At 42.6% G+C, this 16,655-nt stretch overlaps 1 protein-coding gene across 4 annotated transcripts in view; it reads left to right on the forward strand.

Moving 5' to 3' along the window:
- LOC119011466 (dipeptidyl aminopeptidase-like protein 6) overlaps positions 1-16,655 on the forward strand; it is a 90,191-nt gene that overhangs the window by 38,298 nt on the left and 35,238 nt on the right. The window contains exon 1 of one of the 4 annotated variants that reach the window (XM_037084616.1): positions 10,581-10,771. The exons of the other annotated variants lie outside the window; for them this stretch is intronic. Within the exon in view, the coding sequence (XP_036940511.1) occupies positions 10,697-10,771 (75 nt within the window). The 5' untranslated portion in view covers positions 10,581-10,696. Of the gene's footprint in view, positions 1-10,580; positions 10,772-16,655 lie in introns of those variants that run through there. 4 annotated transcript variants of the gene reach the window in all.

Consider the following 16,655-nt stretch of genomic DNA (forward strand, 5'->3'; position numbering starts at 1 on the left):
TGCTTTGACCAAGTCGACCATGACCACCTTGCTGATGGTCGGCAGGAACATTTTGAATCGGTTATGTTCCTAAACGCCAATTAATCGATGAATGATTTATCATGATCGTCCCTCGGGTTGTCTCAGACCTCTCGGTGGACATAAAACCATCGTCATTGCTTAGCAGCATCCCATAAAGGTCTCATCCTGTCAGCACTGAGACTCTGTTCTATCGTGTCTCTCTCACTTTATATATAATAATATCATGATATTATAACAATAAATGATTTATACAGCACCTTTTTTAAAAGCAGAATTTTACAAAGTGCTCTGACAAACAAGCAAAAGCAAGAAGACAGATTCACAGAACAAACGGTCGAGTTCAAACACAAGGAAGCCAAGTCTAACAGGAAGGCAGAACAGTAATGCTAAAATAGAAAAGAATAAAATCAATAACGGATGATATATATGTTTATGTTTGACCTTCCTAAGCATCATCGTTATCCTTCATATATTACATTCTGCAAGGTGTGACACTTTAGTTTAATCCTGAAGGAAGTGTGTGCGTGATGCATGGCGGCCATTTTCCTCTTACAGCTGTGTTCAAAGTCGTATAAACGTTTGAATCTGACAAGTTGCTGTCATTTCGCCGCCTCCTGATTTGATCATCAACTGAAAAGACAATGCAGAGGGAGGGACATCGGGCCGCACATTGAGGTTAAACAGTACCTGATAACCGGATACCTTCTGTTAGACCACAGCTGACTTTAGCACACAACCACCTCCCCCACCTCAAGGAGAATCACCCTGGATGTAATCAAACGGTTGTGGTAATTAGGAAGTCGCTGAAGTTGTTTTACCTTCAGACTTTTGCTATTCATCATCTTTTCAGCTGCTGACCAGTCGGGATGCTGTGAAGTGAAGTGAAATGATCACAGTTTGTCAGATTCTCTACATTTATACTCCTTGTAACCTGGAACGCAGCAACAGGACATTACCCCTGCATTTAAGTTCCCCGCCCCGACAGTGATGTGATGATGACATTAACGCCTGATAAGAGCAACAACAAAGTAACATTGAATCAGTAAAATAAGTGAGCAAAAATAAGACTAGAGTAGAATAAGAAGTGATATTGCACATCAGTGTCCGACGTTTCAACTTTCCTTGCAGGAGGAGGTCGAGTGTTCACGGTCAGCATAATCTCACACTAGTAATAAATGAGGGGTTTGGGGTTTGGACTTCCTGTAAATGGACTGATATCTTCAGCGAAGGCCAAACTGGGACCACACCGTGAGCCTCCATTACTGGCGACCTGCAAAAACTGCTTCCCTCATACTTATTTTCTCCAGCGGTGCAGTTTTCTCTCAGAAGAGTTCCCACTTTGGTCCCTGAGGCTGTCAGACAATGATCTGTATGGATCTTTTATTACCGTTTGAGTTGGGAGGCATTTGCTGAAAGAAGTGTGTTCGGTGCTGCTCTGTGGGGTACTCTTTTTTCCTCAGGAGAGAGCCTCTGGTTGAAAGCTCTGAAAGGCAGCAGAGAGCTTTTGGTTTTCATGTTGTCGCTTGGCGTCCGCGGGAGAAAATATTTCGTTTTTTTTTTTTTCCGAAATTGGGGCAAACAGCAACACAGTCGTCTTTGAGGGCACAGGAAAGCCTGAGTCAGTCAGAGGAGGTTATGTGAAACTGCTATAATGCAAAGTGAATAATGAAACTGGGGAGGGAAAAAGCAGCACATAAAATCAACCAATTTCATACTCTGTGGTCTTATTTCACTACAGACATTAAACAACGCTGTTAAAATAATAATAAAGATGTTCTGTGCAGAGGGCCCTTTTTAGAATGCTGCTCAAACACTGTGGTAACACTGACTCCATTTAAATATCCATCATAAAAGGAAATTACAGTCAGTGCAAACTTGCAAAAGATTACACTTAATGGGACATTTCACCCGCGAATTCTTCCTCTTCAGTGCGATTTATCCATCTGAGGTGTCAGTCTTTATTAATTCTTTTATTCTTAAATTTTTTTCGATTTGGGGGTGAACTTTACCTTTAAGCTGGCTGGAGGTCATATTCGCCTTGACTGAGTAGAAATGCGGCACCTCGTTTTAAGTTTTGAAAACCTGACTGCCTTTAATCATCGGATGGGCTTCAGGTCAGTGGTGGGGAGGATGTCATTGCCTCATATGTTTGGATATAATGTAAATGTCAGTAGAAAAAGAGTAATTATAGGTTGGAGGCAATAAACAAGTGTAGAAAAATGGTAATATTTATACAGTCACTCCACTGTGCGTAAGGAATACGGCATCTGTGGCTTCAAATGCTACGCAGCAACTAACTGCACGGTGGTACAAGCTGTAAAACAATATTGATTTGATGCTTATGAACTTTAATATCTGTATGCACACTATGCGATATGAACCCCCTTCGGGCTTAGTGTCGCTGAATAATGTAAAACCAACTGCTTCTGTTTATTATAGCGAGTAAGCCGACCAGCTGGGCAGCCTTCTCCCAGAAAAACACTTAAATATAGAAGAGGGTCAAGAAGTGAGGTTCACAGGCGAGGGAATGCTGCAAAGTTAATGTGCGTCCGTACGTGTGTGTGAGTGTGTGTGTGTGTGTGTGTGTGTGTGTTTGTGGGGGTGTGTGTGTATATGTGTGTGCCTAAACAATCCCAGACAAGACAATGGTAGATTAATTGTTTCCCCCCTGAAAGTCGTCTCTCGGTAGAAGCCCAATAATGAGTCTGATTAAAGACTTGTGGACTTGTTAATTACCCCTCTGCAATGTCCAGACAGTGAAAAACCGCCTCCGCCTGCAGTCTGAAAACTTCTCTCGCCTTTTTATCACTCCGCGACACACGTAGGCGTGTTTTCAACAGGGTGCGAATTCATGACCTTTAAGTGCAGTAATGATCCGAGATAAACTGTGCAGCACTGCCCACATGCCGGGCCTCCATCCTTAACCTGTGATTTACAGCTGTGGCACGGCAGACGGGAGTGGGGATGCAAACAGCAGTATTTACACTAAGCGAGGCAGGTGTGCTGACAGTCGGACCGCTGAAGGAGTCATGGCAGGCCAGAGGGCGATGGCGACGTGACTGATGATTGAGTTGGCCGGGCTGACAGCTGGTACCGCAGCTGAACGGAAACAGCCTGTTTAAATCAGCAGCCATCGTTGATTGATAGGATTTTATCGGCATTGTGCACGAGGACAAGTTAAAATTACGTGCAGACTGTTTAATTTATTGTGTTTTGCAGGTTTTATTAACTTATTTTGAGTTTCGCCGGCGTCGGTTCAGTTCTGAGAAGCGGGGCTGCAGCCAAAAGATTAGAAATGCAGAGGCACAAATCCCCCAACACATAGCCTACATACTCCAACCCTCAAAGTGTTGACCAGACTCTGGAAAGAAAAATCTCAATCAAACAGTCACTGTGCAGCCACTCTGTCAGACACGGGTACAACAAAATGACAACCAGTGTATCTGTTTACAGTGCAACCCAACAAACTGACTTTAAATAATAAGTTAATCAATACTGATCACAGCCTTGATCTGATTTCATGCCATGAACGCTGGAAGTATCTTTCCAAATAGCGGGTCACAGTAAAGCTGGTTGTCTTGCTGAGGAGTTGGGAAGTCTGAGACTCTTCTTCCCTCACCCAAAAGAATATATAGTAATCAGGTTTACAGTCATCACAGGGACAAATACATACGCAAGAAATACACATTTCTTGTGACTGCTTTAACAATAAAAGCCATCCCACACTCAGCCGGTTAAATGCTTTTAATGTGAAGGAGCAGCAGTGAGGTTCTCTTTTTGCATTAGCAGTAATTCAATTATACTGTCGCTCTGATACGGCTATTAGGAGAGGGAACAGTAAATGCTGAGGCTGTTTTATGCACGCATTGTTTTCGTGTGAATCCTTCGTGTTTAGGTGGGTAATCTGAATCCAGGTCAGGAAGGCTGGAGTCTGCCACTGCCGACAAAAGTGACTGTTCACTGTAGAGAGATAATTACCGGATGTTAAAATGTTGCATTGCTTTTGCAGAAAAATGCTGACTGAAACAGGTTTCGATCATTAGGAGTAATGGAACATGTTTCTAACAGGATTATCAATAATATAATTACAGTTTTTAAAACCTTTGTAAATTTGGTATAGTCAGTAGAGACCAGGTTAATCTGAGGGTAAAGTGGCTTAACAAGCTCAGTTAGCTGTGCAGCTAGCAGGCGACTTGCAGCTCGGAGACCAAGTGTTAGTGTTTACAAAGCTAGCATGGGTCCTTTGGCCAGAGCTAGCTTGTTAGCATACTAAATTCAGTAGAGATATGTGTATCATCATGTCGTCAGAACTGAGATGTCTTTAGTCTTTTCAACTAAAATCTTACACGTTGCACCTTTTAAAGAAAATAGTCCATAAAAATGGAGGATAAAAACACTGGAACCAGCCGATTATATACTGTGCCTGCCATGTTGGTGTTATTTTAATCCAAGTGTGATTGTCTTAGGTTGGGAAAATCCTTTAAATTCCCAGGAGAAGTACTGAAGCCTGAGCGACCTCAGTGTCCTCAGTGGTTGCTGAATCTATGCCAAGAAGTCTTTTCCCTGCCAAGTATAAACACACAAAATTCTGCATGTGAAAAGGTCAAATTTTAACATGCTGACCGTTTGTACCTGCTATTGACCATTAGAAGTCAAGTCCAAATACGTGGGCTGCAGATTAATAATGGATGAAGCATTAACAGCGGCACTACAATAATAAAAAGCACCGTGCAGTTGACTTCACTCCTCTCTGACAGTTTGGTCTAAATGGGGGAAATTATTGGCATCGCAATTGTCGAGTTCGTAGCAAATCTGTTGTAAAGCTTTGCATTAGATTTGCACTGGTGTTGATGGTTGATGACATTTTGTGCATCCCTTGCTCATCGCAGTGGCGTTATCACACAGGGAAAAAAAAAAAACCCATGGATGCATTCATACAAAAACATGGCGGATAATGGTGTGCTGCCTGGCATTGTAGGCTTTAAGTGGCTGCGGCTGTGTGAGGCTTTCTGCTCTGCTGTTTGGACTGTGGAGAGAGAGAAGCTGATAATGATCAGTTATCAAACAAAACTGCCCCCGGCCTTTGTTAGGCGTCCTCGTCCCTCTGTCACTCTCGCTTTTCTCCCTCTTTCTTTTCCGACAGGGGACTGATGGCCATGGCTGTAGGTGGGGATCCTTGGTGGTTTCAGTTTTTCATATTCTCCATCCAACAAAAACGATTTCCTGCTGTTTTTCCAGGGGAAATTATTTGTTTTGTTTTTTTTTCCATCAATAACCGCACAGCCGCACCGAGCTGCAGTTAATGTCTTCATAATAAAGTGTAATTTGCATCTGGGTTTTTCCTAATAAAATAAACACAAGCCCCCAAGAACAAACAATTAAAAGAGAAAGCGAGGTTTATGGAAAATTGATTTCTCTCTGACCGGTGTTAAGATGTCAGACAGCGAGTGATCACTGGGGGGAGCTAGCATGCAGACGAAGACATTCTTTTTATTGACAGTTGAATAAATGACTGTTTGTTGGTCCCCTGGAAAGAGCGAAGAAGAAAAGAAGACAACTCCAACATCACAGCACTTTCACTGCTTGTTTAAGGGCCTTGGAAGGCAGGATTTATTTGACAGGTGCTGCCTAGAGAGGCCGCCTCAGACAGCACATAAAAACCCGCCAGATGATGAAACGGAGTATAAATGAAAATGATGTCAATTAGCTGATAAAAATGTGCTTTACAGGAGAGCATGTGTTGTAAAAACAGAGGCTCTGCCGCCACGCTCTGACCCCACATGCCTGCGTTTTTTTTTTTTTTGTTGGTTTTTTTTTTGCTTCTCCAGTTAAGCCTGATCGTCTGCTGTTTGCTGAGGAAGGTAATTGTCGGCAGGAGGCCACATGCATCGTGTCGTGATGATCAATCTTCGCACCCCCTTGCTGCGTTTAAGTTTTTCTCCTCGTGTTTGTTAATGCTCGGCTTGTCTCTTAAGCTCTCCCCGTGTTTGCTTTTTTTGTTTAATGCGGCATTTATCTTGTAAAAAACGCTGTCTTGTTGCCTTTTGCTCCTCTCAAAAACTTTGTTCACGTTTCCATGCAGCTAATTATCGGGAGCGAGGTGAGTTTTAATCTGCCACCGAGCAACTGGAGAAAAGCACATTAGCGCGAGTGTGAACAGACAATAGGGAGAGTAGGAGAGACTGTCACACATTTGGAGGATTAAACTGTAATCTTGAATTGCGGGAAATTCACTTATTTCAGAGCTGTTTTTTTCTTGTTTTATTGTGCTATCTGTGCGACACAGGCCCATTTACACTTGTTTTATGCGCGAGTCGGATGATTTGGATGTGTTCTGGTGAGAGGTAAACAGTCTCATGAGTCAGAGGAGCTGTCCACAGTGGTGGTGCTGAATGAGTCCAGGCAGTGAGCGGGTCGTGCAGCTCCCTCAGGCCATGAGAGGAGCTGCACGGTGACAGCGCTGCAAAATGTGGTGGTTGGAGTGTGTGTGAAAGTCCACTCATCCTGCCACTGACATGCGTGTGTTTCTATATGTGTGTCTTACATTTTCATTTTAGGGCAATTAGCAGATGCTTTTTGCTTAAAGGTCCAGTGTGTAGAAACTAGGTGCATTGAATCAAATCAAGTCAATTTTATTTATATGGCCCAAAATTACCAGCACATTGCAGCAGTGAACAGCGTCCTCTGTCCTTAGACTAGAAGCCACAGAGGAGGAATCTCTCTGCCAGGACGGACAGACAAGCAGTAGATGTTGCATGAAAGTCAGATCTGTTGGTAGTAATGGAGTTTGATATTAACAAACCAAATGCTGCTTCTAGACGAGGGGTGTTTAGTTGGTTGTAATTTGCAACCTCACAGCTAGATGCTACTAAATCCTGAACAGTGGACTGTTAATAAGTTATTGCTGCCAGCAGATCTGATGTGTGAGGTCAGCTGTAGTGGTTGCTGTGGAGTGGGTTGTAGGTGTGGGACACTCATTTAGAAGACTGTTTCTTTTGTCCTGTTTGGAATATGGGCTGTTTTTATTGTGTTCACTTATTATTTTCCATGTATTTTCTGCTTTCTGTCAGTGTTTGGTTAAATCTAGGCAACGAAAACACTTGGATTGCGTTAAAAAATAGATTTTTTCACATCGTTGAATATGTGTTTGAAAGGATAACTTCTCCAGTGTGTGGAGCTTGCTGGTCTTTCCCTCTCAGTTATGAAGCTGTGACATTACCGAAAAAGAGATTGTGCTGCTGCAACAATGGCAGATACCAACTCGGCAGGTTGCTGCATGTGTACTTCCGCTCCTGTGATTCAGGATTTCTTTCAATGGCACAACGTTCTAATTTGATTCAAACATTGGCTGGAAACATAATGTAGTTCCTAACATCTAAAAAAACAGACTTTTTGACACACAGGAGGATTTAAGGGGACCTGCAAGAGTTAATTCTTGGAGGATTTATTAAACTATTTTATGATGTGCACTTGACCCTAAGTTGATGATGATGATGATGATTATGATGAGAGCAAAAAGGTTGCTCAAAGATTTTATAATCTGAAGAAATCTTTCAAAAATGGAGGTGCTAAAGCCCTCAAAATGTAATTATAATTAGCCTTTTTCTGAGTGTAACCTAGACTGATAATAATTACTACGTTCCTAATCTGACTGTGTGATCTTATATCGTCATGTTCATAATTTTTGCAGGAGTGTAATAAACAAAGATGTAATCTGAGAATGAGATTCATTGGTGTTTAATTTCCTGGAGCAATCAAAACAGTGCCTGATTTACTGCATCGTTTATTATAATCATCTCTCATTTCAAGCTAAATGGACAATTTTAGCCTGAAGATGAGATTTCTTCTCTCTACTTTCCTGTTAATTTATAGATCCACAAACGCCTCAGAGAGAATGCATCATCACCGAAACAATAATTCCCCCTTCATATGGCAATAAAGGTACAGCCACGCATTACAAGGAATACATTAAGGTAACAAGGGATCGTTTCCCTCGTGCTGATGCCAAACACATCCTCCTCTCCGCCGGCGGTGACTCACATCCCGGACTTTCTCTCTTTCTTTCTTCCTTTCTTCCCTTCTTTCTTTCTGCCTTATCCGCGATTGTTCAGTTCCTTTCCCTTCCAACAGATGACTGGTTCAAAAGGCCAGGAGCTCTGCAGAGACTGTGCATGACTTCTGAAGAAACGCTCTCTCCAGAAACACAGCGCTCTGTGTGTGTGCGTGCGTGTGTGCGTGCAACACAAATAGGCAGACAAGCTGTGCTAACAAGAGTGTGGATCGTGTGTGCGCAGAGATGTGACACACGGTGAGAGAGATGCAGCACAAACAATGTTTTTGTTACGAACTGGAACTATTTCTGCTGTATGTGGGAGGACGGTAGCACTGCTTCTCGAGAGCCGGGCCAGCAGCAACCCCTTTGTTTTATTGGCAGACAATACAGCAGCGCTGGCACAATATAGTAGAGTCAATATGATTTTTATGGATATAGACACATATGCAAATCTTCCCAGCCCCTCCCCCCAAACTGCTGTGCATGGAGTATGTTAACTCCAACTTAAGTAATACATGACCAAAAATCAGAACTGCACTGATACCCGAAAGTATTTTGCTCCACTTGCATTGATTCCTGTTTCCATTTCCTGTGTAATGGACTTGCCAGTAATGAGTGCCCACCGTGATCTGATCCAAACTGACAGGTCTCCGTATTATCAGTGGCTGTGAGCTCGGGAGCTGAGCGGCGGGGAAGTGGAGCCTGGTACGACTAAATATAGGTCCAGGTGGAAGGACGAAACCTTGAGCTCTCCTTTATATCACGGAGGATGGGGAAAATGGAAATGGAACCAGGTGAAGCTCCGCAGTTTTTAAAGGAATTCAGAGAAGACGTCTGCACCACGTGGAGCTGCAGTTTGGTTAATGATGTCACTTTACTTCAATGTTTGCTTCCTTTTTGGCTTCATTCTCTGATTCAGGTCTAGTTTCTTTATAGGTTTTAGGTGAGGGCCTGGAGAAATGGCCTTAAAATCATAACGCAGTATTTTTAGGCTGTATTGCTGTTAGGCCTGTCACTATATACAGATTCAGCAACAACATCACAACGTGCACATGGACAATATCATCACAGGATGTGCGATGTCAAGTAAGGCAAATCTCAAATACTCAAAAAACATCAACTTTTTTTATGCTGCGTGATACAAAAAGGGAAACCCACACTCATTCTCTCATTTTCCATGACTAATACCACAAGACAAGGCTGTCTAATATTACATAATTTAGTCCGAGGGTGCTTGGATGCATGGGGGTTTGTCTCTTGTCATTGGCAATGCAGGCTCTGCGTGCACAGTGAATCATTTTTGATCAGTTCATCAAATGAAGCAGGGCCGGCTCCACAGAACAAACTCCCCTACAAATGTTATCAGATGAAAATTCCTGTATTATTTCATCTCCCAATATCCACCAGATCGCTACACATAATATTTAGATTTAGATCTCGAAATCTCCTCAAAGGCACTTCAGTGATGCGAGGACTGGGTCGACAAAATCACACAATATTTTTGACTAAATGCCTCGATAACATTATTGTAGGGATGACTGTTTTTATATTCACTAGTGACAAAGATTTGTGTAACACTTCATTTTGCCGGTAATGAAATGTCAATGTAAGTCAGTGATAATTCCCAAGCAACATATTTGAAATTCCTGCTTAAAATTTCCAGCCGTGATTTAATAATGATACTCCATTCTCTACTCTAGCAAGCTAAAGCTAAAACTCCTCTGCAAGCTGTCTAAACAAGACCAACACTCCGCTGGTTCTGTGATCTGATAGATCTGTGATAGGCCAATATGGATGATTAGAAGAGGTAGAACAGTACAAGGACGTTACATCACTTTACTGTATTACAGGTGTCAAACCAGGACAAGACCAACGTATGCCATATGCCCATTTAGCTAGAGTTTAAGATGTTATATAGTCCCATATAGTGATATTGAATCGATATATTGCCCAACAGTTTTTGATGTTGGGGAAAAAAAAATTACTTTGACGCTTGTTTTTACTGGTGAAAGGATGTCTCAGCCTCCAGTTTGTGCTCAACCTGTTTCCAAACCTGCCACATAAATATTAGGAATTGGGGTAGAACTCAGGTGTAGGTGAGAGTCTCCGGATCCATCGAGCTGTGTTGTGGTGACAGCGGCGCTCTGAGAGACAAACTGAACCTCCCACATGCTCGAGCCGGTCCACGGTTTCCTGCACATCAGCTGAACCCTGCGCTGTCTGCACCCACACGGTCTCTCCATTGTTTCAGCAAATCACTGGATACCCTTGAACAATTCATACGCCTCTCTCTCTCTCTCTCTCTCTCTCTCCCTCTCTCTCTCTCTCTCCCTCCCTCCCTCCCTCACTGTCTCCCTCTTCTCTCCCTCTCTTTCACCCTCACTCTCTCCTCTCTCTCTCTCTCTCACTCTCTCCTCTCTCTCCTCTCTCTCACTCTCTCCTCTCTCTCCTCTCTCTCTCTCTCTCTCTCTCTCTCTCTCTCTCTCCCTCCCTCTCTCTCTGTGTCGCCCTCTCTCTGCGTCTCTCTCAGCTTCATTTTTCTGCACCTGTCAGCGGCGGACGCCGGTGCACTCCTCTCTCCTCTCTCCTCCCTCCTTCTCCGCTCTTTTATTTTTTACCGTCATGACTTCTGGAAAAGATGCGAATGGGCCGGTGAAAGCGACTCAGCAGCAGCAGCAGCAGCAGCAGCCGGACCAGGTAGGACTTGAGGCGAGCTGTACTCAGATCATCATTGTGTTTGTGTGCGAGCTAATGCAGGAGGAGCAGCAGCAGCAGCAGCAGTGGAAGCAGCTGATTTTAACAAGATAAAGAAAAGATTTCTTGGGAGCGTTCATCAGTTTTTGTTTGTCTTCGAATGGGTGTGTTGACTATAAATGTTTCAGTGCTGCAGTTTGAATGTATGCAACAACTTCTAAACTTCTTCCTACATATTTAATGAACGCCTATTGTAACCTCAGCCCACAGGTGTAGCATCTATACCATAACAAGCCCCTGAGGGTGGTGTCCTGTTGTCACTGAGCGGTCTGTGAAAACAACTTCTGCTTTTTGTTTCAGGGATGAAATCATCGTTTTTTGTTTTTTTTTGTTGGTTTTTTTTTTTTAGTTCTGAGCCAAAGATAAAAGTTTTGGCAGCCAAAAAAAGAGAGAAGAAAGGCAGAGGGTGGGTGTTAATTGCCTCTGTCAACTCGCTGAGTTTAAACTGTGCTCAGTATGAGGCCACAGGGAACACTGTGAAGTGATGTAATGGCGTGCAGACACACGATCCACTTCAGGGTTTACGTAACGGAGCTCCTGGCAGTCATGCCACAATTTATGTTGAAATGTGCTCCACAGAAATAAACTCATGTTTGCCGGTAAGGGGCGAGAACAGCTTGACAATAAAGCGAGTTGCGTAAGTGCTGTTGATTGTTGAGTGTGTGGCTCCGCGCTGAGTGTGTCAGACTTCACTCAACATAATTGTTGCATGGGCCGGATGAAATTAAGTTTGATATTTGCCAAAGTGGAAAAGTCGCCTTCAGAACCTCACCTGTGTTTTTTTTTTGTTTTTTTTTTACTGTTTTCCAGTTTCCTTTTTACCCACTGTGTGAAGGTCTCTTTCTTGTGTCTCGATGCAGTCAGTACATTTTAATATTTCAACTCTAAAGTGTTTATTTTTTCGCACCCTGTTCATACATTTATGAAAGCAGGAGTGCAGCGTCGACAGCAGCTCCACAGCAGATCCTTAACCATGTTCACATCAGACAAAAAGAGGGGGAGTACGAGCTCTCTTTTGATCACTGAGAGGAAATTGGATGTCAGACTTGAAAACGAAGCGAACGCACACGTGTGCAGAACGCAACACAATACTGATTTTCATACAGCCTTGATTTCTGGCAGGCACACTTTGAAACAAAAAAAGGTTTCCTGTTGGATGGATGAGCTCAGGAAAAAAAACACACTCCCGCACCACAACCTCGGTAGTGACCTTGCTTCGCTGGTAATATCAGTTTCAAATGAGAACTCCAGCCCGTGCGTCTACTCTTTTAATGATGTGGAGACATGGGGGGGAGAGAGACGAAGACATCGAAGCACAGGAAGCGCCACGCGGCTGGAGGAGCTCATCTGAGATCTGAACTCCAGCCCCGTGGAGTGGAGGATCTTTAATGGAGTTGAGCGATGCGTTGCACTCCTCTCCTCTTTATCCAGCTCGAATCCAAAGATATAAGTGAATAAATTGAGGCTATCTCATCGTCTTCTCCATTAAGACACGCTGCTGTCTTCATTAGGACAATCATTACAGGCCTGGGAAGAGCACTCTTTATCCGATGTGCCATCACTGTCAGCCTCTTTTGTTGAGCCAACGATGCAGACGGGCCCCCCCACATTGTTGCCGGTTGTGATGCTTCGACGGCGGACACGGAAAAAATGTTTTGTCACCTTAATACTCACATTAACACTCATCATTGCATCTTCTTTGTTACTGTACCGGGGGTAGGTAGCAGCAGGGTACTCATCCAGACCGAGGGGATCAAAGGTGACTCACGCGGTATAAAAAGAACCGTTACGAAATGGGAGAGATTTTTAGACCTGCAGCACATCCGCCTTGGGAAAAAAAAAAAAAATCTGCAGTACGTTATTACGTCTTAATTTGAATGTTTTTGCTGTTTTTTCCCACCCTCCTTTAAAACTCCATCTTGCTCTATCCATTTGGACTGCACATAATTACTCTGAAAGGATAATAGGTCTCTTATCTTTCCTTTTAAGCTTGGAATGGATTTAATTTTCAGGGACATTTTGAGGGAAAGATGTTTCTTTTCTTTCTTTCTTTTTTTAAACGAAGCGAGGGTTACTTTGAGTCGAGCCCTTCTCAAATGAGTCAACTTCGGTAATGTTGTTGTGTGCTCCACAGTTCCTCTGATGATTAGAAGATGCTGTAGTGTGTCCGGTAAATCACATTTCTTTTTGCTTCCTCTTGCCCTTTTTTTTTTCCTCTTGAGAGTGTCAGCACGAGTTAACGCCACCTCATATCTACTTCTCTCATCTCCCTCCCCCTTTCGCACACACTCAGTACAGCATGTTATTAATTCTCACAAAGGCCAGTTAAAAGACTCACAAAGCCCAGAAAATATCTACTGATAACTTCACGTTTTGCTCCTTTTTTTCCACAGCAACGCACATTCCTCCATTTTATGAATCTCTTCCCCTGCAGACTCTTGATCTCTGAAGCTCCACGTTCAAATATTTATTTATTCCATGCGGATTGAGACGGATTCCCTCCCCGTCTGTTTCTGTGGTTTATTTCAAATGATCGACTTCAGGAACGGACACCCAGGGCCCAGGGTATCAACACACTTTCAAATATGGCAGCACAACATAGCGTATACACTAAGCCCCTTTGCTATGGTTCCCTTTGTTGGGATGAAAAGGACAGATGAAAGTTTGGAGTAGCCAGATCACAGGCTTATGAATGTGTGTTTGTGTGTTTGTGTGTGTGTGTGTGTGTGTGTCTAATCAACCAGGCTGCAAATGTCAAACAAATTCAGTTTTCCTCGTCGTGAACTGATACGATATGTCACCTTGGATTTTTGGATATGATTATATCCTGATATGGCTTGAGTGTCGTCATTCCCTGGTTTTAAAGTGTTTTTTAAATGTACTTTTCTGAACAAACCAGACTCTTCTACATGCTTTGTATTCACATTAATGCTGTTATTTATCAAAACTCTCAGTTTTAATACATTGTCAAAGCAACAGTTGTCATCCCTGCAATATTAAATGATGTATTTGGTCAAAAAACAATTGGAGATTAGATTTTTAATGCCCTGTCCTAGCACTTATGAAGGGCTTTTTGAAGGAGATTTTAAAACGTCGAGATATATATATCATGTATCAATACAGCCAAGTCTACTGCAACATTATTGTTCAGACAAAAGACTTCAAAACTTTCTTCAAAACTGGACGAGACGGGGTATCATCTCATTTTGCAAAGACTCTGCTCTTCAGTGTCCACTGTCGGCTTCTCAGGCTTTTTTTTCATAGCCTGATATCATTTGGAGCGCCTTAAAATATGAATGAGCACAGTGATAGTGAGCCAGCTGCTACATACATTTGCATTCCGCGTAATAATGAAATGGCGGTAGAGAAAAGAGCGGCGGAGAGGCGTGGTTGAGTGTTGGAGGGCGAGTGGTGGAAAGTGGCTGTGGATGTGAGCAGAGTGGAGGACGCGCAGCGAAGTTGTCAATTAAGCAGCCGACGCTGATAACAGTGATTACAAACCTTACATTCTAAAACCAGCCACCGGTGAGGTGACGGGCTGAGTCGCAGGCGGCACCATCAGCTGGCCGAGCAGTCGAGCTGCAGCGATTCGGTTCACACTGCTAAAACTTTCCCCCTGCAAACGGTTTCTTTTACACCATGAATCTTTGGTCTGAACCACTGATACCGTTTCCATTACTTGTTTATGACCTGACTGTCATTTCGTGAGGTGGAGGGGATGGTGGTGGAGTTACACACTTACATAAGTGTGAAATACTGGATTTCCATGTTTGTTTTGACCAAAGCAGGTATTTTAAGCTGGATCACGATCTTTTCCGAACCTAACCAAGTTGTTTTCTGTGTCTAAACCAAACCACACCACAGGCCCAGCCAAGGATAACTGTGGTTTGCGTTGCCAACACTGACTCTGGGGATTGCGTCCCGACACTCAGTCTCTTCTGTCTGTTTTTGGAAGAGAAACTCCTCACCCCCAGCTGCTGCTAAATGCTGGAGGACAGCACTGCTGCACAAATGAGCAACAGGATTTGGAAAACATTTTGTTCTCATGCCAGAGTTTAAAATGGCAGGACAGTGTTGTTATTACTGATTATGGTTTGCACAGTGCCTTGTGATTACACAACTAATTGTTTTTGTTGTCTCTCTGCTGTAATTGCGGAATTATTCAATTTAAGAGTGGATGTTATTTTTAATGTTAGAGGAGCCTGGAATGCCTGCATCCTTATTTATGTTTCATAATACATTATTATACACACAAGACATATTGTTGTACCGTTTTTACTATCTGGTTTCAAGTACTTACTAAAAGACATTGAGGTATATGCAAAGGGATTTTGAGGTACCACAGTCAAACACACACACACACACACACACACACACACACACACACACACACACACACACACACACACACTAAGATGATATAGAATAGATCCCTGTGAGCTCCTCCAGCTCCTGTCTGGTAATGTATCCGTTCAGACAATAAGACGAGTGCGGCACTTATGGTATTTTCAAATGAGACACGCTGACTGAGTGTAATTTAATTTAAGACTGTCAACATACAGAAGACTGTGGCTGACTGGAAGAATTTAAGCATCCGAGCCATGGAAGAGAAGAAGCATCTCATCCGATATTGAATAATTTATTCCCAGGTGAAATCAGATAATGGCATAAAAGGCAGGGGTCTGAATCATTTAATATTATTTTGACTTGTTGTGAAAGAACAACACAATGCACTTGCCTCCCCCCTCGTCTAACCCACCAGTTTCAATGTTGCCCTGCTACCAAAACCATCACCATAACCACTATCACTACCACATATACTATTATACATTCAAACAAGTAAATAAACATTAAGGTTTAATATGTTAAAAGCTGCACAAATCTTTTTTTTTTAATATTTAAAGTTGGCCAAATGTGTAAATTGAAAGGAGTTGCTCGTAATGATGAACCCATAGAGAATTATTCATCCAGATCTCTTTAGCTTTGTGGAGAGTTTTAGTGTCTTTCGGGTCGTTGTTTTGGTTTTACAGCCTTTACTGTTCACTGTCACTGCTCTCATCCACATTTTTTTCCTGCAGCAAGCAGCTGTTTTTGGAGAAAAATGGTCTGATAAACACACTGTACATTAACTGCTCAGCGTCAAACAGTTGAGCTGCTGAACATAATTTAGCATTTAGCAGCTTACGAGCCAAATACTTTCCTCAGGGGTCGGGTTAGGGTGAGGACATCCATCATAACAATTGGGTAGAGTCATAATGTATTGGTTGTGTTTTCAGCTTGTTCTATGTTAAAGGAGGTAATAGCATTTAATGCTGCTTTAAAGAATTTTATACTGAAAAGCTTTTGATTTCCTGACATTCAATTATAATGTGCAGTGTTTCAAAATATATATAGTCCTGACGCAAGGTCTGAAGACATGGCTTGATTCTTCCATGTCCTTAAAGATAGGGTTTGTAAGAATTTAAAAGTGTAACCTAAAATAATCCTTCATGCTTTCCTCCAGATGATAGCTGCAATCATTGAGCTCTCTTAGCATTTTGAGTCTAACGAATATATAAATAAACTGCTCGGTTAAATGTGAAAAATGCCACAATGACATAAACACGAGCAAAAAAGCTGAGACAAACTTAACTCTGTCAGAAAAGACTGCCCAGCATGATAGCTACTCCTTACTGTTATCAGTGTTTGTTTTGTGCTAACAGGATTAGCTTGGCTTAGGGGCTGTGTGCTTTGTGCTAACATTAGCCACTGCGCAAGTCTTTTCCCTCCACAGCGGGTCTTTTCTTTGGCTCGGGGGCTGTGTGCTTTAGCGTAACTAGGTTCGCTG

This window comes from Acanthopagrus latus, chromosome 21 (assembly GCF_904848185.1).
Source record: "Acanthopagrus latus isolate v.2019 chromosome 21, fAcaLat1.1, whole genome shotgun sequence".
Lineage (NCBI taxonomy): Eukaryota > Metazoa > Chordata > Actinopteri > Spariformes > Sparidae > Acanthopagrus > Acanthopagrus latus.